The sequence below is a fragment of the Ammospiza caudacuta genome, chromosome 19 (assembly GCF_027887145.1).
Source record: "Ammospiza caudacuta isolate bAmmCau1 chromosome 19, bAmmCau1.pri, whole genome shotgun sequence".
Taxonomy (NCBI): Eukaryota; Metazoa; Chordata; class Aves; order Passeriformes; family Passerellidae; genus Ammospiza; species Ammospiza caudacuta.
In genome coordinates, this window is record NC_080611.1 from 5,737,327 (window position 1) to 5,761,973 (window position 24,647).

The window sequence follows — 24,647 nt, forward strand, 5'->3', positions numbered from 1 at the left end:
GATAGTATGCATTTTATTCCTCTGCATCAGCAGCAATCTCTGCTAGCAGTTAATAAAGATATCTGCCCTTTAAGAGGTGTTTTCTTCATATTTGCTTGTTCAAGAACAGAACCAAAACTCATGGGAAAACGCCTGAGTTGCAGCTAACATCAAGCTAGGATCAGCTCAAACTGAGGAAAAGAAAAGGAAAAACACTTGTGTGGGTGATGCCTTTGAAGTTTTTCAATAGACAAATGTCAGATAGGTTTCACTCAGAGTGCAAGAATAAAAATTCAATGTAAATTCAGACACATCCCCACTGCCAGCTCAAAGTGTCCCACACACCAGAGCAAAAGGGCTGAAAATGCTCTGTTAGATCCCTGCCCACCTCACTTCACTTGTGAAAACCCCTCACATCCTCCTGTGGCTAAAACTCAAGGTGGACATTTCCCCCAGCCCTGGAATCTGCCTTGTGCTGTTTGTTTCTCTGTGAAAGGGATGCTCATGTCTTGCTGGAAGCCTTCAGAGAAACAGAATTGTGAAAGTGAAGCCAGACAAACAGTTGGCATTGCAGAGAAATCTGTCCCATAAGCAGCAGCAAAGAAACACAACATGCTCTGTCCACCTACAAATCATATATTGTATGTTTTATATATGATATGATATTTTGAAAAGACATTAAAAACCATTATCAGTTACTCTGAAAGACTGGCTGTACAGGAACCACTCCCCTGTGTTCTCCTGAAATATATACACAATTCCCAGTCATTTTTTGCCTGGTACTTTACTGTATAAACAACCTGTTAGAAAAGTCACCATCACCAGCAATCCTCCCTGCCTCTGCTGGCTTTGCCAGACTGTCCTTTTAAACAGGAAGTTGAAACATATAGGTTATCTTTTTTTCTTTTTAAATATAGATACTAGCTTGGTTTAAACTTTTTTTTTTTATATATATATGACTTTTAAGTCTTCCTCTGAACACCCTTCACCTAACTGCTCCATCTCACACCATTAATACAATGCTAAAACAAAAGCAGAACTTTATATTCATATATTTGTGAATTGAGATTTAATTTCCTTCCTTTTTGCCTTCAAATAATGTGCATAAACAATACGTCAGATCAGCTGCAACGGTCAAGTGTAATTTTAAGAACAAATTTGCTTTATTCTGGTTCTTGATGTATATCTAGGGTGAGTATAAGAACTGAAAACCATTGTTAGAGGGTGAGAGTGACAGGACCTGGTGACATTAGACAGAGAGGCAAGTAAGAGGTGCTGATCACTTTGACTATTCACCAAAGCAAAGCAGAGTGAAATTGGATAAATAACTAACTCCTGTCAGGCTGATTTGATTGAAAGTTGGGCAGCACTGACCCAGACAAAAGGGGAAGAGCAGCCCCACGTCCCCATACCCAGCACCTCTCCCTGGCCCCAAATGCCCAGCCCTCCCTGGCACTGCTTTTGGCTCTCCTTCAGCTCCAACTGGACTGACTCAGTTTGCTAAGCTGGCAAAAAGGGAGAGAGAAAAAGGGAAGTGAGAGGAAGAGGATCTTGGCTGGATGGTTTGGTGGCAGCAGGCCATGAGATCAGCTCTGCTGGGTTCTGTGGCTGCTTCACAACGTGAAGCTCTGCAGGCTCTGAGAAGGGTTTGCTGCTCTTTCCCTCCTGGCCACACATTCTCCTCGAGGTCCCTTCTTGCAGCCCTGCTGTTTGAACCCTCAGCAGGTCAGTTCAGCTTGTTAGCAAAGCAAAAAAAAAACATTTATTTTTCTCTCTTTATCTCCTACCAGCCAGGAAGATCAACCAGCTCCTTCAGGAGAAGACAAGCAAGAGAAATAGCTCAAGGGAGGGTGCTGGGCTCCTGCTGGAAGTCAAGATTTGGATGGGAGTGAGTTCTTAGACAAGCTCAGCAGCTCTTCAGGAACCTTTGGCTGCAACCCTACAACAATTTCATGAACACCTGCCTAGTTTCTGCCTCCTCCCACCTCTGTGCTGCTCCTCCACACCTTGCCATTAAACAAACAGGAAAACCTTTGTCTCTTTTCTTTGTGAAGAGCTGCACTGGCTCATCAAGAAATCAGCAGCAAGGAAATGGATGGGATGGTGAAGAAAGGAGAGAGAGGGGGTAGAACCTTTGTAAACTAAAATATCAAAAGAATTACAGTTTAAAATGCAGTTGAGTGCATTTAAATACAGGAGCAAAGACTTACAGAATTCAATCTGAAATAGGTATTTAAGACAAACTTTATGATGAATTATGCTTCATTACAAAATAAAAACACTGCTGCCTTGTTTGGACCAACTAAGAGCAGAAATGAACACACACAAATTTGCTTTACAATTGTATAAAAATAAAAGGTAGCTTGCAATGTTTTCTGTCTGCTACTTCCAGTATTACTATTACCTAGAAATCTCCTATGCATTCACCTTTCTTATTTTCACAGTTTTTCTAGATGTATTTTCTAGGTAGTGCAAAGTATCTGCAACACAGCCTTAAAGGCTGAAAAACAACCTGTGGCCATGGTGTGCCCTTTTCTGTGCAGCACACCCAGGGGTACCAGCTCCTAAATGTTCTGATAACATCAGATATCCCCTGCTGTCAGCCATGAGTCCTGACAAGGTGCCTTCCACAGCAAGGACAGCTCCCAGCAGTTCTCTACAAACACAGTTCTACATGATAGCATGAAAAAATCCTGGATATCAAAGCTGCACTTGGATCATCTGTAAACAGCAAATGATTACTGATCACATGGTTGTTACTGCACATTTCCAACCACAGCTGCATACTGGTGCTCAAAGTCAAGTCAGGCCAAACTGGAAATTATGTATTACCTCAGCCCAGATCAGACTGATCATATTTTACTTTTAATCCCACATATAAAACACTCCAAGTGAGTAAAGTGGAGGTTATCATTCTAACCCAATTTTGCTTTTGCTGCAGATCTCATCATAGTCTTCATTTCCCCTGAAATCAAGGAGACAGGACTACTCTGCTTAGTGAGAAATAGAAATTGGGAAATGCTGCAATCCTGAATCCTGGTCAGATGCCAGAAACAAATTCTTAATCTGCTTCATAATTATTACCATGGCCAAAAGGTGGCCAACATTTACCACTGATAATCTCCTTCATATCTTTGGGTTTATTCTTTTTTACTGAGACACAGAACAATAAGGTTGACCACTTTCTTTACCAGAAAAAGAAACCCTAAAAAAACCCCCACTTCCTTCTGGTGTTCAAATTCACCACATCTATAGATTGGTTTTAAGTTTATGCAGCTGACCAAAGTCAGGGCAAACATTACTACACAAAAAATGCTGACACATGGACTAAACCTTAGAGCTGATCTTATGTGCATAATAATGAACTCCCTGATGGACTTTTCAGCTTGGAAGACCTGATGTGTCTTCTGTTTTAGATTCCTTTCAACAACTAAGGACCTCATTCATGAGGGAAATTTATCTTGGGAAATGCCCTGGAAGCACAGACTGTACTTTTCCTATGTACAGTGGCTTACTATTTTCTGAAGATTTATCACATACATTTCTCAGGGTGAGATTACATTTCATTCTTTCCAAAACTGGTTGTACTATACATAGAATGAAGCACCTTTACTAAAAAATAGAGGATTTCTTTTCACAATCCTTTTCTTCTGAATAGTCTTACTTGTTATAGAAACCTTGTAATTAAGGGATTTAGGCTCCATCATTTTATCCTTGTTTTTTATTGCCCTGTGTTTATTTATTGTTACAGCAGCAGCTGAGGGAAACATTTGGAAAGATCTCACAAGGAAAAGTTCTTTTTGGCTTTTCACACTGTCAGTGTCCAGCCAGCTCCTGTATAACCACACAATAGTGAGTGAATTAGGAGTGTGGGTTTTAATTTATCACAAGATTTCTTTTTTAGTTGGTTTGTTGGGGTGGGTTTGGTTGTTTTTTTTTTGGCAACACAGATCTACAATCCAAAAACCACATCCAAAGTGTAGATGGCACTGGATTCTGCTTTCAGTTCATTCTTTATTTTGGCCATGATGTGAAACATAAATCAACCCCCCAGTGGAATGTAGCTGAGGTTTGCTAACACTTCTGTGACACTGCCATGCAGAGATGTACATGACAAAACCAAAGAACAAGGATCTAGAGACACAGGATGAATATTAATATATTATTAAAATTGTTGACAGATTGATCACATGTTACTCCCTCCTCTTTATGCCATATACAAAAATTAAAGAAAAATTAATTTTTATTATATAATATTTATAATATCTAACATTTATATTATATTATATTATATTATATTATATTATATTATATTATATTATATTATATTATATTATTTATGATATTTATATTATTTATATTAAAATAAAATTTAAATTAAAACAAAATATAAGAACAAAGGAAAGAATTTGCAGGGTATCACGGGGGAAAGAACAGAGGGGGAAGACTACAGACTTCTCAGGGTACTGTGGCAACTGCTGTCACCATAGTATCTGCCTCAATAAGACTCCTAGAAATGGCACATTTTAACCCAACCTTCAAAAAGGAGACACAACACACACAGAACAAGCTGGAATTCATCCATAATTCCCTACCAAGACAGAGAAATACAAAAATCTCATCTCATTATGGCTCAAAGATACCAGACATGACAGAAAAGCCCAGTGACAAAAAGAGAAGCCCTGTGGCTACCTCATCTTCTTGCAGTCAGCCTCTCACTCAATTCTTCTGGAAATACACATTGTGGGCTTCTATAAACATAATTTTAATTTTCTTTCAGGGAGCTTTCTATCGTAAGTCCTTATTAGTGTGTGCCTAACTATGTCAACTCCACAGAAAAGTTCCAGCCTTCGCTCCAAACATCCCTCAGCTTCTTTCTCAGAGGCCTAGGAGGAAACAGAAGCAAACACAATATAAAAGCACTGGAGCATATGTCTATACACTTTCCACCATCCAAATAGAAAAATCACTGACCCAGAAATACCCTGAACTGTGGAAGGTTCTCTAAAGCCCCCAAGCAATCAACAGAAATGATCTTGGCTCTATACAAATCAGAATAATATTTTTCTTTATCTTTTTTGCCTCCTCAGACAAGTGCAATGGTAACCTCTCAAGAGGAGGCTGGAAAGAAGATCAGAGTGCCCAGAGAGCGTGAAAAAACAGACCCTGACTTCCATGAAACTAGGACTCTAAGCTGTAAGCAAAAAGGATTGGCTTTAGTGTGTGCCTTGATGAAAAACCTTCTAAAACCTCTGCTGGGTGTGGGATCCAGCTAAGCAAAGTGGAACAGGACTTGTTCTCCAAAGCACAGGCTGGAGTGGAAAGGAACAACAGAGTAGGTGATGGGGCTACTTTGCTTTTTTAGCAAGAAAGGTAGTTTTTAATGTTCCCTGCTCTATGATGGATTTGTTGGACTCCCAGTTTTGAAGCACATAACTCTTTGCAGCACAACCTCAAGGGCTCTGTGTTTCTCCATCTACTTCCACTACACTGATGGGTTTTTTGTAGGGTTTTCATCACATTAAATAACTCCAAAAGTAATGCTTTGATTATTTCAGAGCACACCACCAGGAAAATAAGCATTTCCAGCTGCTGTCATGTAATGACCACCTTAAAGTGTAGCATGGCTTCTCTCAAATTCTCTCAAACAACTGTTTACAATTGCTGCATCTGAGTAGCATTATGCATTTCCTTTGATTCTGATGCACAAAAGGAACTGCTTGAGACCCAATCCTGTAGTGGATCAAGGAAATGCAAACAAAGCAAGTCCATCTCTCTTTAAATGAATCAGAGAATATCCAGAGTTGGAAGAGACACACGAGAATCAATTTCAAATCCTTACCTTACAGTACAATCTGTTCAAATCAAGAATAAATCAGCATCCACTAAGACAGCACTTCCTGAAATCTCTAGCATACATAATACTTGTTAATATTATAAATAATATAATTACTTGTTAATATTGCTACAACTGTCTTGCCAGCAAAAAAGAAAAGAGTCAAATAAATCCTGAATCTATTGGCTTCTAATAATAATCTTATGTGTTCTGCGTAAATATACCAGCTAGTAAATTGCATGCCTTAAAATACAAAAAACTCCAGTTCTTTTATGATATTAGTCAGACTGATTCTGCAATAAGGACAAAAACAACATTAATTTGGACCAGAAAAAAGCTGAAAAAGTAGACAAAGCACTGAATAATCTTATTTTGATACATATGCATTCCTGAAAAATACCACTGAACCTCAGAAAACTTCGATTCATAGTTTTTACAAAATTGAAAAAAAATATTTCTTTGTTTATTGTCGGTAATAATTTCATACCACCACTGCAAAGACAGAATTCCAAGCTGCCTTTGGAGACAGAGTGCCCCAGTGCCAGTGGGTGAGTGAGGCTTTCAGAGCCATCCCTTTGATCCACACATGTGAGCAGCTCCCACCCAAACACACTCACTCAGTTTTCATGCCTCAGCTCCCAAGGGACAGAAAAAATCAGAGCAGGAAAATAACCCAGAAACAGTTACACAGTTTGTTAGTTCCAACCTTAACCTGCATTTTTCATCAATAAATCATAACATTTTCATCAGTGGTGTTTTACCATTACAACCAATGTCTGAGTGCTAATATTGCTCTTTTAATAGCTCACCAAGTTCATTAATAAACCACTAAAAGCAATTTAAGATGTTGGTTTTCCTAGTTTTTACAGAGATGGGGTAATTGAGAGGTGTTTTAAAAGATTTTATTCCATTATTAGTCTTGATGGGTAGTAAGACACGAGAGATGTAAAACTTAACGCTATTCCATCAGAATATTCATGTTTTTCTTGGTTACAATACTTTATAAATGTTTTTTATCCTACTAGCTTTTGCCACACAATGCTGTTATTACCTCTAACATTAATCTCCTATATTTTTTCCTCAAGTAGTCTTGTTATAATACATCTTTCCTGGTTCTAATTCTCTAAAATATCTGTTCCTTTTTAAGTCTATATTTTGAAACTTATTAAAAGTTGTTTCTGGTTCAGTCTCTCTCTCAACAATGTCATCTCTATTCCATGGCCTTCCTAAGCCAGCACACCTTATCTCAGTGTTTGCATACAGATGAACAAAACTATGTGACCTCCCTGTTAAGTTTTAAGAATTCTTTACAAATCCATTTCTCTCATCAAGAGAGTGGAAAAGATTTGGCAATTTCCATTTCCAAGGTAGACAAAACAGTATTGTTAATTTTGAACTCCTCTTGTTTCAGTCTCTTCCCTCCAACATCTCTCAGGACAACTTTCATGACTCCAGTGAGCTTCCCAACCCTTTTTTTCCTATGGAGTCTCTGAAAACCAACCCACATCCACCACATTTCTTTTCCCATTCCTGGCCTCTGGCAGCCTCACTCTCTGTTGGACAGAGCAAACCATTCCATTAAATTTGGGATATGCCCCAAAGGTTCACAGCAAGCACCCAGGAATGCTCTGTGTGTGTGTCTGGAGAGCACTTGTGCATCAGGGCTCAGAAATTCCATGCTGAGTTCAGCAAAAAGATTGCTGGACCTTGCAACAGCATAAAGAAGCTGTCAGGATGAGAGAGGGTAAGCCATTCATGCTTGGGGAAGTATTTAGGTTTAAAACTATTCATTTCTGATGGAAAACAATCAAAGGCCAAGGAAAAAGAGGCATTTTGTTGTCTAACTGCATTCCAAAATATGCCTTTATTGATGGAACTCAGAATGCTGGGAGGGAGTGTGCTGATGGAGAGAAGCGGATGAACACAGGGGATACAAAAAATCATCTGCTAAAGGAGGAAAAATCATGAAATGGACTGAGAGTGGCAAAGAGGCAGCAGCAGAGGCCAAGAAAACACAGAAATGATGGGACTGAAGAGCAGCAGGAGCCAAAGCCCCATGGCACTGGACAGGCACAAGCAGGGTATTCCTGCTATTCCTGGAGCTGTTTATGTTGCTGGGTGTGAAGGTCAGGCACTTACAGGCACTCAGTGTCAAGGGACATTAACAAAGCCAAAACAAGATCTGACGTCTAAACTGACACTTTGTTTTTACTGACTTCTAATTAGATATATTTTGAAGGGTTTTAAGAGGGACAGGCAGTCAGAAGAATTCTTTATTAACCTAAGGGTAAGATAACCTTCTTTATTAATCTAAGGGTAGACAATTGCAATTAGCAGTGGAGAGAAAGGGTTAAACCAGTCAGTTTTGGCTAAAACAAACAAACAAACAAATCTTTCTTCAATTCAGGCTTAAAGGTTCTTATTTCTTCCAGAACCGATGATTCACAGATGTTTGGCATCTGCTGCACTCCTACCTAGAGAATGTGTTCTCTTTGTCATTACACATCTCCCAACACATGGATGGAGAACTCTCATCCCCTCCACTGCAGCCTGGATGTTATTAAATATTCCTTACACATCTCTGATGGTGGAAATCAAGAGCTAGGCACCTACAGGCATGGAAATATGAAAGCAGGATCTGCTTATCTACACCCAAGAAATGGCATTTTAGCTTAGTACAGGTATTTAATTTGTGAAAGAATCTAAAAGCATCACCCTTCAATTTAAAGCAAGACTTTTATTATGCTCATTGTTAGTGAAAATATTTTAAAAACCCCAACCTGGCAGTTAGAAAGGGCAAAATGTGTCTGTTCCTCCTACTTATGATCAGGAAAGTCTCATGTTTACTGCATTATTCAGGAAATGTAGCTGTCACTGAGCTGCAGCATTTTACCAGTGCAAGATGAGCTAAACTTTTGGTCAATTTGTTCCAAAATGCAGAAGTTTTTGACCACATGAAACGAATTTTATATATGCCACTGATTCAAAACAAATTTTAAAAAGTTATGTGTTACTTTTGGCATCAAATTATTCTATTCAGAATCACAGGGATGAAATAACTCTGTTAAAACAGCTGTGCAAAGTACTCAAATGGTCTTGCTTTCTTCCTTTCCAATAAACCTCTAGCCTGCTTGGAAAGTCCTGTTTTTCCAGACTTCACTTTGGGAAGCTTATTTGGTAATCAGTCATTTTTCACAGGCACTGCTCTCTTATTTTCTAGCAGCTGTGTACATACAGATTTCCATAAAAACCAACACTTAAAAGATCAAATTTGGAGGCTTGAAACCCGGTAAAGGAGGAAAGAATAACAGCAGAGCATAGGAGTAGTTGTCAAGATAAATTACAAATAGAAAATATGAAAGCAACATTTACCTATTTTCTCTTCAAAACTAAAAAAATGCATTAAATTCTCATGCTAATAAAAGTACATTTATGAGGAGTGTGTTTGAAATGAATTTGTGCCAGCCTTGTGACATTGCCCAAAAACATTAAGAAGAAGCACTTTTCCTAAATGCAACATTTAAAAATTCATTAACAGCAACAAATGTAGAGTTGTGGTCAAAAGATGCCCAAAGTTAAACCAGCTGGTGAGTAAATCACTATAAATCACTATAAATGGCACAAGATTTGCATACACAGCATATATAGGGACACATAAAATCCAGAGCCCTCATTACTGGTAAATTCCTGACAATGAGAAGCCCTGAAATAACAGCAAATATTTAACAGCACTTAATGCCAGTACAAACACACATCTGCCCAAGAGGGCATGGCAAGACAATTCCTTGGCAAAGCAGGTCAAATTCAGACAGGCAGAGTTAAAACACATTTTAAAAGGTAATTCTGAAAACCATGCCTGAATAAGGCTCTGGTTTTTGTAAAAGGTAAAAAGTTACTTGTCTTTGCCAGTTGCTCACACATGGTTATGGATAGTCACAGATTTGAGTCCAAACAAGATTTTTTTTTTTAAAGGGTTTGACAGAAGTTAAAAAAGCCAAACCCTGTTATTTATATTATCATTAAAAACAGACAGTAAAATTTTTGGTTTGCTGATGCTGGTGACATTTCTACATTCTACAATCCCCAAAGTTGCCAGGAAAAAAATTAACCAAATATATCAAATCCCAAATGGAAATTCAAACAACTTTCAGAATATGTGAAGCAATAGCTTGACAGCTTGGTTTCAGAAAGAAGTTTATTTCCTTGTAAATGTATTAGTTGTGTTTATGGAGCTCTCTGGTAAGAGGTCAGAACTGAGAAAAGATTCCACTTCAGGCTGTTCATCTGAAGTTCCACAGACAGCAACAGTAAATCCAGTGTCACAGGGAGAGGACACAACATCAGCTGCCTTCCTGCAAAACAACTCTTCAGCTTGGAATTCTGTGTAATTTTGGAAAGATTCTGACTTGGCCAGCAAATATTTGCCTATTGATCCACGATCAGAATGAAACAATGGACAGTTTTCAGGTAAATAAATTCCTTGGCATGACCCATTCTGGGTACTTGGTCTGACACAGGCAGCTTTAGGTTTTTACAGCAACTGTTAATTAGCAATCCTTAATTGTCCTGCCTTTAGAGGGCTCAGGGTGTCCTGGCTGGGGCTGCTCCAAGAGTTCCCCTTCACCAGAACTTCCATCCTGGATGCCTTGGTATCTTTCACACTAAAAATTTATATCTGTGAGCATTGTTTATACATTATTCCTACCAAATTAGCACAAGCCCTGCCACAGCAGTGGCAGTTTGCCATCAAGGCTGAAGCTGTGTTATAATTTTCACTGAAGAGAAAGTTGAATTGAGTTCTATGTCTGGCTGCTTGCACCTGGTATCCTGCTATAAAAGGAGATTTTGGACTTCACCTCTCCTCAATACAGAACTTGAAACTAAAGTATCAGAGAACACATGCTTGCTACTGAGGCATGTAATTTCTTCCTTCCTCTTTATTCTAAAATTATTCACGTTACCTACTTGATGAAAAAAAAAAAAAAAGAAGCCCAGCAACCCAAGCTTTGAGTGAGATTCTTATCACAGGGACCCAGTTCTCAGGCAGCAGTGAAATGCATGCTGTCCTGTCAGACAGAAAATAATTTCTTGTTCCTGAACAACAAAACATGTATTTACTACAGATACTGTTGCAGCCATTTAAGAAATATTTTTATGCTTTTCTTTTGTCATTTTATCAATGCTCTATTTGTGTTCAATGGCATTCTGCATTGTACAGAGCAGCAGGATGACAGACCCAATCACTGCAACTTGACATTAACGTGCTCACATTCCATGGCTGTAAAACCCATGAAAGAGTGAATTTAATATATGGCAGAGCACCAGAAATTTGTTTTTGTTTGTTTGCTTCAAATTTTACAAACCATCTCTCTGATCCTGAATAGCAACCAGGTCCACAGAGTTTCCTCTCCTTCCACTAAGCTAGTTTTGTTCATTCTGCTCTGAGCATGGCCTCCCAAAGGACCGGGGATGATTTCTCCATCACTGCCTGCACCTGCCAAACTAGAAGATCAGAAGTACTTTGCAGACAAAAATGTTTCTAATTTTCCACCACTAATATATGATTATTTATACAGCTCTAGCAGCAAAGAGGAAAATGGGAATTCATTGAATATGGCATCAACAGCATCATTAATTCAACAAGCCCATTCAGTAAAGAGACAAAATGAGCTACAGTAAAAGTTCCTTTAACTACTGGGAAATTCCTATTTACACAAACATGCCAAGCAGTGCTGACAACAGCAGAGGTGCCCCAGATCACCTGCAACCATCAGAATTTTACAGAAAATGGCGCTGAAGGCAAAAGGATAACACTTCATCAAGTTTAATTTGCAGGAAATTGCTTCCATGTAAGTTACTGTGTAAAAATACATTCAAATTTGGGAGGGACTGTGCTTTAAATATGGTTCAAGCTAAAAGGATTAAAATGTGACATGACACAGTGGCAATTACTGCAGTAAATGAAAGGGTCAGCTGTTCTGTGCTTTCTGAAAGGAGGAGGCAAACATCTAGGGAAGAAACAAAATCCATAAAAAGTTTTCAACCCGTAATTTTGTATCAATGGACATAGATCTCCCAGAGCAGAACACTGAGCCTTCGAGCACCATTATTCTTTCAGCCCAGGGACAGAACCAAGGCCAACAAAAGTGACTTTGTACACTTGGACTGGGCTGCAGCCCCCAGGACCTGCTCGCGCTGACAGGAAATCGCCGCAGCCTTGAGCCTTCATCTACCCACGTGAACCACAGACCACAGACCAGCCTCTGTTCTCGCCTAATTGTCAACATCTGCTCTGCACAGCTATGAATAACTGTATGACACACAAAAAAAATCTCTCCTACTGACTCCAAAGGGTTTGTGTTTCTCTTTTTTGTTTCTTTTTGAAGTTTGGCTCCTAGGTTAAGATTTGCATCCTTCTGAAAGACGCCACTAAAATGGAATTCAGGGTGAGCAGGAAGAGCTGATGGTTGGTTATTCCTTTCTAAAGTCAGGTGGCCAAATAAATGGCAGTTGAGATGAAACATTATTTTCAAATATTGGAGAGAAATGGAGCACCAGCCCACTGGTGGAGGCAGCAAGCTCCATGAGAGGTAGCTGTGATCCCTCTGACTGCTTGATTCATGCCAAGCACAACAAACCTCAAATATCCCAGCCCTAAAAAAGTGAGGATGCAGATGTGCCAATGGACACATTCAGCATGACTTGAATTTCAGTTCAGAGAAGAAACACATTTGAGGACAGCTCAGCAGCACTGCCATTTGAAATCTCCACTTTTCCTGCTCTTCCAATTGAGCCATCAGGGCTTCTAAGAGTGTCAAACATTTGAATGTAGCAGTTTCTAATTTATTCTCATTTCACAATCACATACTTATTTATTTATTTATAGTAGAAGAGTGACAGTATGAAAACTATGGCTAAAACTCCAGGGCCATGGCCATGCTACAATTTTAGATGGTGACTAGGCCTGGCTAAAAAGGGAGAGGAGAAAGGAAAAAGGGAGATGCACATCAGCCTGTCTGCAGCCCTCATTAGCAATGGGGCTCTCCATGAGCAGGAGAAGCAGAAGAATGGAAGGAGAAATAATTAAAGAACAAATCACAAGGGCAGGCAGTCCTTGCCAGTGTAATTCTCAGATACTTTTCCAGGCCGGAACACAACGTGATAAGGTTTTCTCAACTGACTCCTGCACAAAGCAGAGGTTGACTGTTGGCTGCATTAAGGACAACACTAGGAAATAAAAAATCTTTTCTCCTTCAGCTGAAATACTCAGGAAATGCACAGAAGGAACAGAACACCGAGAACATAATGCTAAACATGCCTCTTTTAGTGTCTACACTAAAATGACTCCTTTATCTCTCCTCCTGGCTCCTGTGATAACAGAGCTGAGATTTCCCTGCAGTTTCCCAGCTGTAAATGCTGAGACAGTTCATACCAGCCTGGGCTCAGTATCACCTTGCTGGCCTGGCAGTGCTCCAAGTGAAGTGTGTAAAAGTGTGTGAGCACATGGACAGTCTGGTTTCTCTCAGAAACATTAAAACCCTTTTAAATTGCCAACCTGGTGACCAATTTACCTCCTTCCTCTGAGGCTTGATGGAGAGAGAGGATTTCATCAACACAGAACTGTTTTCTCCAGTATTTTATAGTCTGAATATTAAGATGACTATTCCTCTGCTACTTTCTTATGGGTGGTTACATTTCAATTTCTTCATCAAAAACTACTAAGCAATCTGCTCCTTGCAAAATGAATGGACAATTAAGGATGTGGTCAACTTGTGGCTCTTTTGTGAAGCATCAGGGGAAGACAAAATTATATGGGGGAAGAGATGAAACCAAGAATGAAGTGAGAAAGTGAAAGCTGTTGAGAGCTGTCACAGCCAGAACAATCAATTCCAAAAGCTGCAGTGGAAGAACATGGCAAAAATGAAACATAACAACAAAACACACCAAAGAAAATACAGAGTATAAGATCTGCCCATCCAGCCCCAAAGGCCCCAGAATTACAGTGTCAAACCAATGGGTTTCAGAAATATAAAAATCTGGAATGCATGCTCAAAATAAATTTCAATTGTCACTGAAACTATTAGGTGATAGTAAACACAAACTTGGACCCTGGTTTTTTAGCTTTTAAAACAGAACATGGCAAAGGAGCTTAAAAACGGGTACACTAGATGAGACAAATCAAACCAGAGGCAGAAGCATTTGTATAATATGTGCAGTCTGATGTAGAAAAATCAAAAAATGTCCCATAACCGACACCCTCCCCAAAAAAACGGAAAAAAAGGGAAAAAAACCAAGTTTAAGCTGCATTACTGACAGCACACTTATTTTGTCTTTTGTCTAGATAAATTCTCCAAAGTTATAAATATTAAAGCATTACTTTAAGTACAGTTTGAACTATTCACTAGACAGCAAGCAGTTTCTGCCATTTATCTTTTCTACTTCATAAAATAATCATAACCCTGAGAATCATATATTCCTGATTATATTTATTTCATTCTGACATTATTACAGCATAGGTATGCAAAGAATTATCCAAACTAAATACAGACCTCTTGGCATTCTCTGGAATTATACACCTGAAAATAATAATTCCTTTTACTATACAAACTTTCTGAACACCTATCTTTTATGTTGACAGGCAAGATTCAGATCCACTCCAGTAAACTCAACACCATAAATGAATGGTACCAAATTAGTCTAATAAAAAGAAGCCTAGTAACATCTGCTTTTTCTGTTTCAGTAGCTCTGAAGAAATCAAAGCAGTTTGCAGCAACTCCTAAATCCTCCTACTCTGCTGTCCAGCAGCATTTGCTTTTATGTATTCTTTATATTATTTGCATATATATTTGCAGCTCTGTAGTTTATTATTGCAGCTAGCCCCAATACTGTTCCTTCCCCTGACAGGCAGAAAGAAAAAATCCATTCCAGAGGCTCCAAGCTGGGGGTCCAAGGCCCCTTTCCTCTCTTGAGCCAAGGCTGGCGGCAGCTCTTGGGGACACATTTTCAAAAACAGAGTTTAGTTCCTATCTAAAGTGGGGAGGAGTCAGAAAAGGGTTAAATCACCTCACACTTATGTCCCTAATTGGGGATTTCTGTCAGTTATGCTGATTTGCTGAATTTCTCAAACTGTATTGACCCCATGCAGGGGTGGGCATTTTCCATATCTGCCCCTTGGAGGCCTCCAGTAGAGAGCAGCCTTTATTCTGCCTCCTATACTGATATTTGCCGTTTCATTTTGAGGTTCTTTAAGGCATCAGTGGAACTGGATATGCTACTCACTTTTAGGATGGTGAAATTGCCTAACTGCACAGAAAATATCCATTTTTTATGAAAAAGGACATGCTGCTCACAGCTACATTGATCCAAGCTAATGCACTGAAAAGCTCACTGCAATTTATTTGCATGATTTCAGCTCAAGAAATTCTAATCACAGTCCATTTGGCCAAGACTGTAAAAACAGAACAAAAATCCCATGTCCTGTTTGTCACACTTGTACTAAGGAAAAAAATACATAAAAACTGAATTACTCATTAAATCTGGTTTCTTAAACTCCAAAGCTGTCAGATTGGACAATGAATCTGGCTTTTTTACAACACAGAAAGGAAAAATATAAACTCAGAAAGGAAAAATATAAACTCAAACCCAACAGTATAACATATATTGTTAATACTTGTGAGAGGATATGGTGGATGTAAATATTTTAAAGCTCAGCTTCCTTAAGCAGTTAAAAAATCAGAAAAGCAACAATTACCATGGAGACAAATGTCAAACAGGGCAGGGTGAAGTCAGTATAAAAAAGTATTAAGGAACAAAATCTTGAGTGTGACAGATGAAATAGAATGGGCTTAACTCCTGCTCCTACACAATTTTTAAAACAGTGAAAAGCTGTTCAGTGTGCAGTTACCAAAGAGAAATATTTTTCCTATGTATAAGGCTACAAGAGGGAGTTGCATTGCATATAAAATATATTTGAAATCCATACATTTTAATTACAGTAGAAGCCACATTAAAAATATTTCTCTTCTTTTTTGGAATCAGCACTTTGATTTTCAAATTCAAAGAAAGCAAATTACAGAAGTGAAGGGTGTATCAACTCTGTGCTCTCACATATGGACAACCAACTGAAAAATAAACATCACTGAGTTGGAAATGTCTGTTTGGAGTGGGCTTTTTGTTCTGAAAGGAAAAAAAAGTTAGGGCTACTTCAATATCCTATCTATTACTTTAAAATAAAGACTGGATTTTGTCCCTCAAAAAGAGGAAAAAGTTCCTTAAACTATAAAAGGCAGTGATATTGAAGCGAAAGTGAAGCTTAAGGGTTGTTTATTTGGAAGTCAGCACAAGGACATCAACAGGATAAATATGGCAGATCAAACAAGAGCTAAGTGGAACACTCAGGAACTGGAAATTATTAGTTAGCTCCATCCATGTCCTTAACTGCAGCTCTAAATGAACAAATTGTCTTCAATTTATTTTAACATCTTGCCCGATTTTTCAAAGTAATTTTTAAGAGTATTGAGGAGACATAAATGGCAATAGTAACTTGGACGGCAAATTATGCATTTCTGAAAATTCAGTCCTGGACAATTTCCCTTTAGATGTGGCATTACCTGTCCATCTCCTACATCAAATGTCTATTAAAATGGCATTTAGGATGCCAATCCTTATTGGTATAATTAATTACTAAAATTAATTAAATTATTAAAAATTAATTACTAAAATACATGAAAAATATCATCAGCTGGAGCAGCTTATAGATCACACAGAAATAGCTGTTTCCTACCAGTTTCATTTCTATGTCCATCAAAGTCATATCAGGCTTTTTCTGCCATACAAGAATCCGTCATGCTGTAATGCTGCATTCATCAAGAACATTTTGGAATAAATTCAAACTTATTGTAATCACAAGTCCCTTTTATACTAAATTACAATATTTCTGCTCCATTTTAACATTATCATGTATTATGAGCCACATTCCAGCCTTGTTTAATCATGCAAATTATCAGGCAAGATATGAAGAGGAAAAATACGAATTATTTAACACTCCTTCCCCTATGGGACACCTTTAAACTCATGCAAAACTGCACACACACAAAGCACAAGCTGTATACATTTCTGAATTCCAGCAAACCTGTTTCTAAGTTCAAAATATGTGACCCTGAGCTGCCTTTTCATAAAGCCTCACTGGGAAGTTCTAATTGTGCTTTGAGTTCACAGATGTGGCTAAGCCACTTCTCATTAAACTTTCTAGAATTCCATGAACCCTTTGACATGTATTTTCACATGTAAATATAAACACTGTCAAGCTTGTGAAACTTTGGTTCATTCTCCTCCAGAGGAGAACAAGGATCAACCAACCACAAAAGGAAGCAGCCAGTTGGGTTGTTTTTTTTTTTTTTTTAATTTAATATGGTACAGGCTCAATCCCATAGAAACACCCATTCCAGATTACTGCTGGAATCTGCTGTAATAACCAGCAACTTTGGCTGTTTCACTCAGCAGAAAAACATCAGGGTTTCACTATTAATGCCACATTTTAAAATAATATGGGTCAAGGAAGAGGAAACAATGATCAAAAAAAATCCCAAGGAAGTGTTGAGTATCTTTTTATTGAAAGACAACAAACACAAGTGAGCCATTAATAGTGGCAAAGATGGGGGGAGGGAGGGAGGGAGGGGGAGGGTGGAGGGGATTTCAATCAGCCTTTTCATGTTTTATTCATTCTTAAGTAAGAAAGCCTTTCCCTCTGGCCATTTTTTGCCTTTACTAACATAACCAGACAACAGGCATTGCATACATCCACTGTCAGATTGCTGCCTTGATTATTATTTCAGTTGTGACACATGGACAGCCAACCCAAGCACTAATAAAGTGGAATTTTCTGTCTCAGGTAGACAAAAAAACAGCTGCTGTAAGCCAGAGATATTCAATCCTTGGTCCACCTGGAAAATTCATCCTACTTGCAATCTACTCCCACCACTGAGAAGTTCCTTATTGAGCCACATGATGAAAATGGAATATTGAGTGCACTGAATTGATGGAAAGAAAAGGTCCAGCCATGCTGTCAGATCCTTCTTGCCTTTAAAAAAAGCTGAACACTCTGACTCCACCACCATGCTGGAATTATTGCCAAATTGAGCATCTGTAGTAAATGTTGATTTGTAGCATGACTCTTTATCAAATATTAATTAAACTCAAATAAAGGATGACTTAGTAAGTAGAAAAGCAGTTTTTAAAGCTGTCAGTGAAATGTAACAGGCATCTTTTAGAGCACAGAGCTGTGTGTGCTATGAAATGTTAATTATTGCTCTTCTTTCAGGTGGTTGGCAGAGATTATTGCTGAGAACCACAAACCACCTGTGACAATTTCCAGATTTATCCAACACCAAGAGCTCCAAGATAACCTGCAGAGTCCAGCATGTATCAGGAAGTCATACAGACACAGTCACCCAGAATCACTGAGGCTTTTTCAGTTATTTATCTACATGAGTTACTTATCTCCAGTCCAGCCTTATCACCCACAGGCCCTTCCTTTTGGCAGGAGGCTCCTCAGGAGTCACTCTGAGTTTGCTGCCTGCTTCCTAAGTCAAAAACCACGTGAAGGGGTGGAAATGTCTTGTCTTTGAGGAGGAAAAAATGGTAGGTGAGGTGGGATTGTGCTTCAGGCTGCACAGAATACTTCACAGGCTGAAAGATTAAACTAACCCAAAGCAGTGATTGAACAGATGTGGTCATGAACTCAGCCCTTTTACTTACAGTCCTTAAAAGTGACTTGCATAAATATTTGTGCAATTAATCCAACCTTAAAACCATTCAAAACTTTTCACTTACACAGCCCAGTAAACATTTCCAGTGTAAAAGAAAGGCTGCACGATCAAACCTCAGGCACATTTACAAGCACAATTTAGACTCAGATATCCCACTGGATTAGTTTTAATCTACATTTTTTTCCACTTACTTCAACATCAAAACAGCCAGTTCTCTTAATTTGTTTGCTCATTTTCTTCCTGTACCTGTCACTGTGATCTGCACTTACTGAACAGTTAAAATTATCATTTTTTATTTGTTTTTTTTACTCTTGGCCAGAAAGAGCAAGTCTTCAGAACACATGTATTTAAGGTTTATATCAGTATACCCATAAAAGTGTGGTTTGCTCACCTGTCATTTATGCAGAAGATAACACTGAAGAAGCAAATATTGATCTTTTAAAAAGTAGCTTTTTCATCATCATGCTCTCTTTGTACTCTCACTCCCACCACACTCTCTGGGGTATATATTCTGAAATTTCACGCATACCATAAAGTATCTTTGGAATGTTACAGTATAATTGTTTAGAGAAACATTTAATGGATGAGTAAGCATCAAGAGGCCAGGGCTAAGGGAAAAGTTAAAATGCTGGCAGCATTTTGTATTGAAAGATCCTCTCAGCATGAGGACTGGGGATGGACATTTGATCCAAAAATCTGGTATTGACTCAAGGAAAAAAATAAAATCCAAACAAACCAGCATCCAGCACAGAGGTGTCTGAAGGCACTTCCCAAAACATCTGTCTCCAACCACAGCTCCCAAACCTGGCTCTGGGCACTGCCAAGCAGAGCAATCCAGGGCCACAGGAAATTATTCGATCAATAACATAAACATTTTGATAAACAACATGATCTTGACAATTGGCTGTTTTTTCCTTTTGGAATTGGTCCCTTGGTTTCCCCATTCCCAGCACAAATAATCTGCATGTGCATGGTGTGGAAACACAGCAGAAGTGAGTGACTGGAAAGAGCTGGGCACTGAGTACAGAGACAGCTAAAAAAGCTAAACGCGCTTTCACTACAGGAATCTGCTGCAGATTTATTTAATTTACAATGTGCTGTAAATTAAAGCAAATTTTCCTCAATTCCCTGAAGCACTGCTCCTCTCAGAGATTCTGCAAATCCATTAGCACAGGTCCATCATTATAGATTTTTGGGGGTTTGTGTACTGAAGGGAGTTTAAAAAAACACAAAATAAAGCATATGATATGGACAGATGAGTGGGACCTTAGATAATTGATTCATACCCTGATTAAATTATTAGAGTACAGCTGAAATGGCTTTTACTCCCAATTCTTCCTGTGCCCCACACTGTTTTAAGTAAAAAAAAGCAAAATAATTATCCCCCCTATGTGAACTGCTAATCAGAAGACTACAAAAGCAGAAGTGCCACGTGCTCACAGAAACCAAGCAGCTCTTTCAGCTCCAGAGCTGGGAAAGCCAAGGTGCCCCAGGATCGTGTCACAGCTGAGGTTTGACAATTGGGCACCTAAAATCTCCCTCAAGGGGAGCCTGTGGTGCTTAACAGTATGTGAGTTGGAGCTGGTGCAGCACAATTTCTCCAAAACTTCAGACATTCATGGAATTCTCAGAGATCTACTGTCTTTGAGGAGCTTCTGTTTCTGCATTCAGCTTAGTGGAGAACAGGTAGCACGATAAAAATAATGAGGAACACACAAATAGTGTGAATCTATAAAGCTCATCTTGTTAAACTCATTAAACACCACAAGTTCTGCTGGTTCCAAACCTAATGTTTGATCCAAAACTGCTAATCTACCTGTAAATTGTGTGATTCTAAATTATACGGAAAAATAATGCATTTATTAAGGTTTTAAGAAGTATTAATAGCATGTAAGACTGCAAGGGACTTCCCAGCTCATCATATTTGCATCCTACTGTTGGAAACACAATATTAAATAATCTCTTCCAGAACACATTGATTCCCATCTATTTAAAACAAGGGTTTTGGTTTTTTGGGTTTTTTTGCATAATTTCAAAATCAGAATATTTGTTTTAATTTTCCACTTAATTCATCAAAGATTAAGTGGCCATTTAGCTGAAACACTTCAGATTGTGTAGGACAAGCTTTTACATCCTCAAGCTTTTCTTTCTTTTCACCAGAGCAGTAATCCAGATGCTGTCAGATAAATACACTGGTTTAAATCTGTATTTTTTTCTAATGCCACACTCACAGGCAAATCCAAATATTCCTTGGGTAACTTTTTCTGTAATTACTCTGCTTTGGTGAATTACAGGGAGCTGTAATACCACTGATTTCAAACAAGGTCTGCAGATTACTCCTTGTGTTACAATGACCATAGTGGGGCCTGCCAGTGTGTTTTTGGAGTTAGGGTATAATGGAATTTATAATGAAGTCTAACAAATAAGGATATGTTAATCTTTTCAACCACTTAAATTCAAGGAAATCAAAACCAAATGTCTTTCTAACACAGCATCCCAAAACCAAGCCCAAATACTTGGATCTCACAGCCTGCTGGGATGTTTTCTGCAAACCATCCATTAGATTTCTTATATTCTGTACAACATTCCTCCACAAGCTGGATTGATTTCTTCCACAGCTTAACTTGTTTTTGCCAAAGTCTCTTTTAGTCTCTATTTTAGTTCAGCATTGGCCTCCTGCCTAATGAAACAACTGTTCTTTATGCCAAAAACTGTCATCTTCAGTTGCACAAGATGCATCTCACTTACAAACAATGTATAATGAGCCCAATGTTTAATGCCTGAAGAACTGCTTAAAATCATCCCAAGCAAAACTTAAACAGATACAGGAGTGGTCAGTACCTTGGGTGGGAGAAGAACCATTCTCAAGAAAGATTTTTCCCCCCTTTTTTATTGAAATCCACTTTTTGAAAAGAAAACCATAATTTTAGAACATGAAAGCACATGAAGCTAACACAGGCAGTGAGACACGTGAGGCTCACTGCAAACCTGAAAGCTTCATTCTCACTCAGGGTGAGGTCATTGCTCTGCAAGGATCACCTGCACCACAACCTTGGCTTCTCTTGAACAAACTATGTTTAAATCTGATCACCTTAATAAACTATCAAGTGATGGACTGAAAAAAGTCCATCCAAATCAAGCTGTTATGCTGTTTTTCTGTAATTTCAGAGCCAGCTGAAGCAGAGGTACCTGTGTAAGGAGCTGCTCCTGGCTGAGGTTGTTGATCCAGCGAGTGTATCGTTCAGTGGAGTCCAGTGGCTCTCTTCTCACTTGGCAACCAATGATCTAAAGCAGAATTACACAAAGCCCCTAGGTTAAACTCTGTACACCCACGTGGCAACAAAACAGTATCACAAAATAAACATTCAGGACATGGCAACTCCAGGAATTATCTACACAGGCCTTACTAGCCCCCTTCTAGGTTCATAAGGTAACATGGTACAGTTGCTCTGTTCAAATGTTAAATAGTTATAGACTTTAAAGGTCTCTAGGAAACACTGAGGACTATCTTTACAATAACCTCATTTTTGGGAATATTGGAATAATTTTGGTTGAAATTTTCAAAGGAAATTTTCCATAGGCAGACATCTAGAATGCAAAATTTCAACCAAAAGTTACTCCAGCAAATGAAAAGTGGAACTTGAGTAACACCAGACAATCCTGCCAACAGTCCCATAACCTATAATACCCCCTATTACTTTTAATTAATATAAAATAAGGAAAATCCCCTTCATATTCTGATTTATTTTGTTCATGGCAGAACAGTGCAGACACCTGATTTTAATTTGGTCACTGAAGCACTGTCCACCCATGTGAGCAATATATCCAAATCTAATGCTGTTTGTAGCTGTAGGGGTTAAATATGAATTTTAATATTATCATGCCAGTAGGTGATGAGAAAGCTTCCAATACGTATCAGAGAATATCAGCAGGATCACATGTATGCACAGACACATATTAATGCAATTTCATGGAAACACTGAACTGTTCACAAATCTCTGATTAGAGAAGGAAAAAGCTGAGGAGAACCCCAGGAGTGTGACTGGACAGAACTCTGCTGTTTGCTCCTCCTGAAATCTGCAGTCTACAAAAAACCTTCAGGGTACCACAGGACTTAATAATTTATGCAAAGTATAAACTGTTTTATACCAACTGTTTTATACCAATTACTGCACTCCCATCATGGTGTAACTCTCCATTTCTCTTCCTGATTTTTCAGGTGCTTCCCATTGAGGATGTGTTTGTCCACTGAGAACTAACACCACAGGTTTTTAGTGTTTCTGAACACTAATTTCTGATAAGTTCTGTTCAAGAACAGGTGGGAAACCCCCTTGGTTTATTTGCCACCCTAAGCATTCATAAATCTTCCAGGTGTCTGTGTTTGCAGAGCTTTAAACTGCAGAGGGATGTGAGCAGCCAGGGCAGAGCTCGGCATGTGCAATTGTGAATACTTTTGATGTGGGAACAAAAACACCATGAGAAGATCTTGCTGGGGGACTGCTGGCAATGAAACATCACAATTTAGAATATGATTAAATACAATCAAAATAATAAGCATGGAGAAAAAGAAAATGTTATTTGCTTATCCCAGAAGAATAAACCAGAATGTCTCTGAACTAGGAAATGTTTCCTCAATGACAACAACAAATTACCGTGGAAAACTTCAGTTTCATCCTAACTTAACCCTCACATTACAGCTAAGTAAAACAAAGATATTTTCAGAAGGTTAACCTAAAATTCTTTTACACTGAACATTAATTAGAAGAGTTCATAGAGATAAAAACCTGCAAAAGTCATGTCAGATGTAGTCTATCCTGTGCTGCAAGGATGGTTTTTATTTAAAAATAGAACTCTTTCTAGTATTCATTAATCAAGACCTCATTAGCCTTCTCTTGCATATCCTAGGTTTTTCTAACTTTCAAAGGCACTTTACAAAACTCTGCATAAAAGGTAAAAGGGAAAAATTATTTTATATCTCAAGCTATTCTATAACAGCACAAGATGAACACTCAGTTTCTTTATTTAAAGAGTCACAGTGAAGCTGAACAGATACAGAATACAAAGAGCTTTCAAAAGGTGAGAGATTAAAAAGGAGAAATTTAAATTTGTTTTTCTGAAAACCTGTTTCTCAATTACAGCCAAGTAGGAAGTGCAGTCATCTCTTTCCTGGCAGCTTGAAATTTAAATTAGAAGCAGAGGACAGAGTTTCACATTTTTATATTCATTTCTGAGCAGACTGATAATTTCATAAATGCTGTTGGTAATTTAAGCCAACTAAAGCAAATGTTGAATCCAGGTGCTCAGCTAAAGGAATGTAATTCCCTGAAGAACAACTGGTTCAAATCCCAACTCCTCCCACTTGAAGAGAAAATTGAACAGGTTTGATCAATTATCTGTCCACACATGAGGAAAGGTGAGGGCAGACAGCAGTGCCATTAAATTGGATCCTAACAGCTCTTTTCTGATTATACATCACTGTTTGTCATTTCTAGAGTTTGACTTCAAGTCTTAGCCAAAATTCCCTCCTTTTTCATCTAGCCACACAGATAATTCCATTGCATGCTTCAATTCCCTTCTCTCAATTTTAACTCATCACACTGCTTCTGTACTTACTGTATTTCAGGTCTTAAAGTGCTTTGAGCTTTTTGGAACTGGAAAAAAAATAGGTGAAAATCCTCATCAAATAAAGTTGTTATTTAGGAATTACTGGTATTGCAGTAAGAAAAATCAATGGGTTACATTGAATTTAGCCATAATTTGGAGCACAATCTTTGGAAACGTAACTTTGCAACGCAACAGGAAAATAGCTGCAAGCTCATTAACAAAGTTAACTGCTGCAGGAAGTGCTGTGTTTGCACTCCCCTCTGCCCTAAGAGCTGCTTTCTTCTCATTTGCAGAACCACCACCACACAAAGCCACTTTTATCATCATTTAAGAAGTTTGTTTTACAGACAAATGTGAAAATTGCCACGATGCAATCAAGTTTATTTCCAGATCCTCAGCCCAGCAAATCCCCCACCTCCGTGCCCTTCAGCTGTGCCATTCCCTCCCAATGGGACTCTGAC

At 38.5% G+C, this 24,647-nt stretch overlaps 1 protein-coding gene across 2 annotated transcripts in view; it reads right to left on the reverse strand.

The window, feature by feature from the left end:
* The window catches only part of B3GNTL1 (UDP-GlcNAc:betaGal beta-1,3-N-acetylglucosaminyltransferase like 1), a 106,847-nt gene that overhangs the window by 55,250 nt on the left and 26,950 nt on the right, over positions 1-24,647 (reverse strand). Inside the window, exons 1-2 of one of the 2 annotated variants that reach the window (XM_058817553.1) lie at positions 23,704-23,806; positions 21,772-21,867 (exon numbers count right to left, since the gene is read on the reverse strand). Coding sequence is in view for 1 of the 2 variants with exons in the window: in XM_058817552.1 (XP_058673535.1) it covers positions 21,772-21,867 (96 nt within the window). In the remaining variant the exon portion in view is untranslated. Of the gene's footprint in view, positions 1-21,771; positions 21,868-23,703; positions 23,807-24,647 lie in introns of those variants that run through there. The other variant, XM_058817552.1, reaches the window with a different exon arrangement.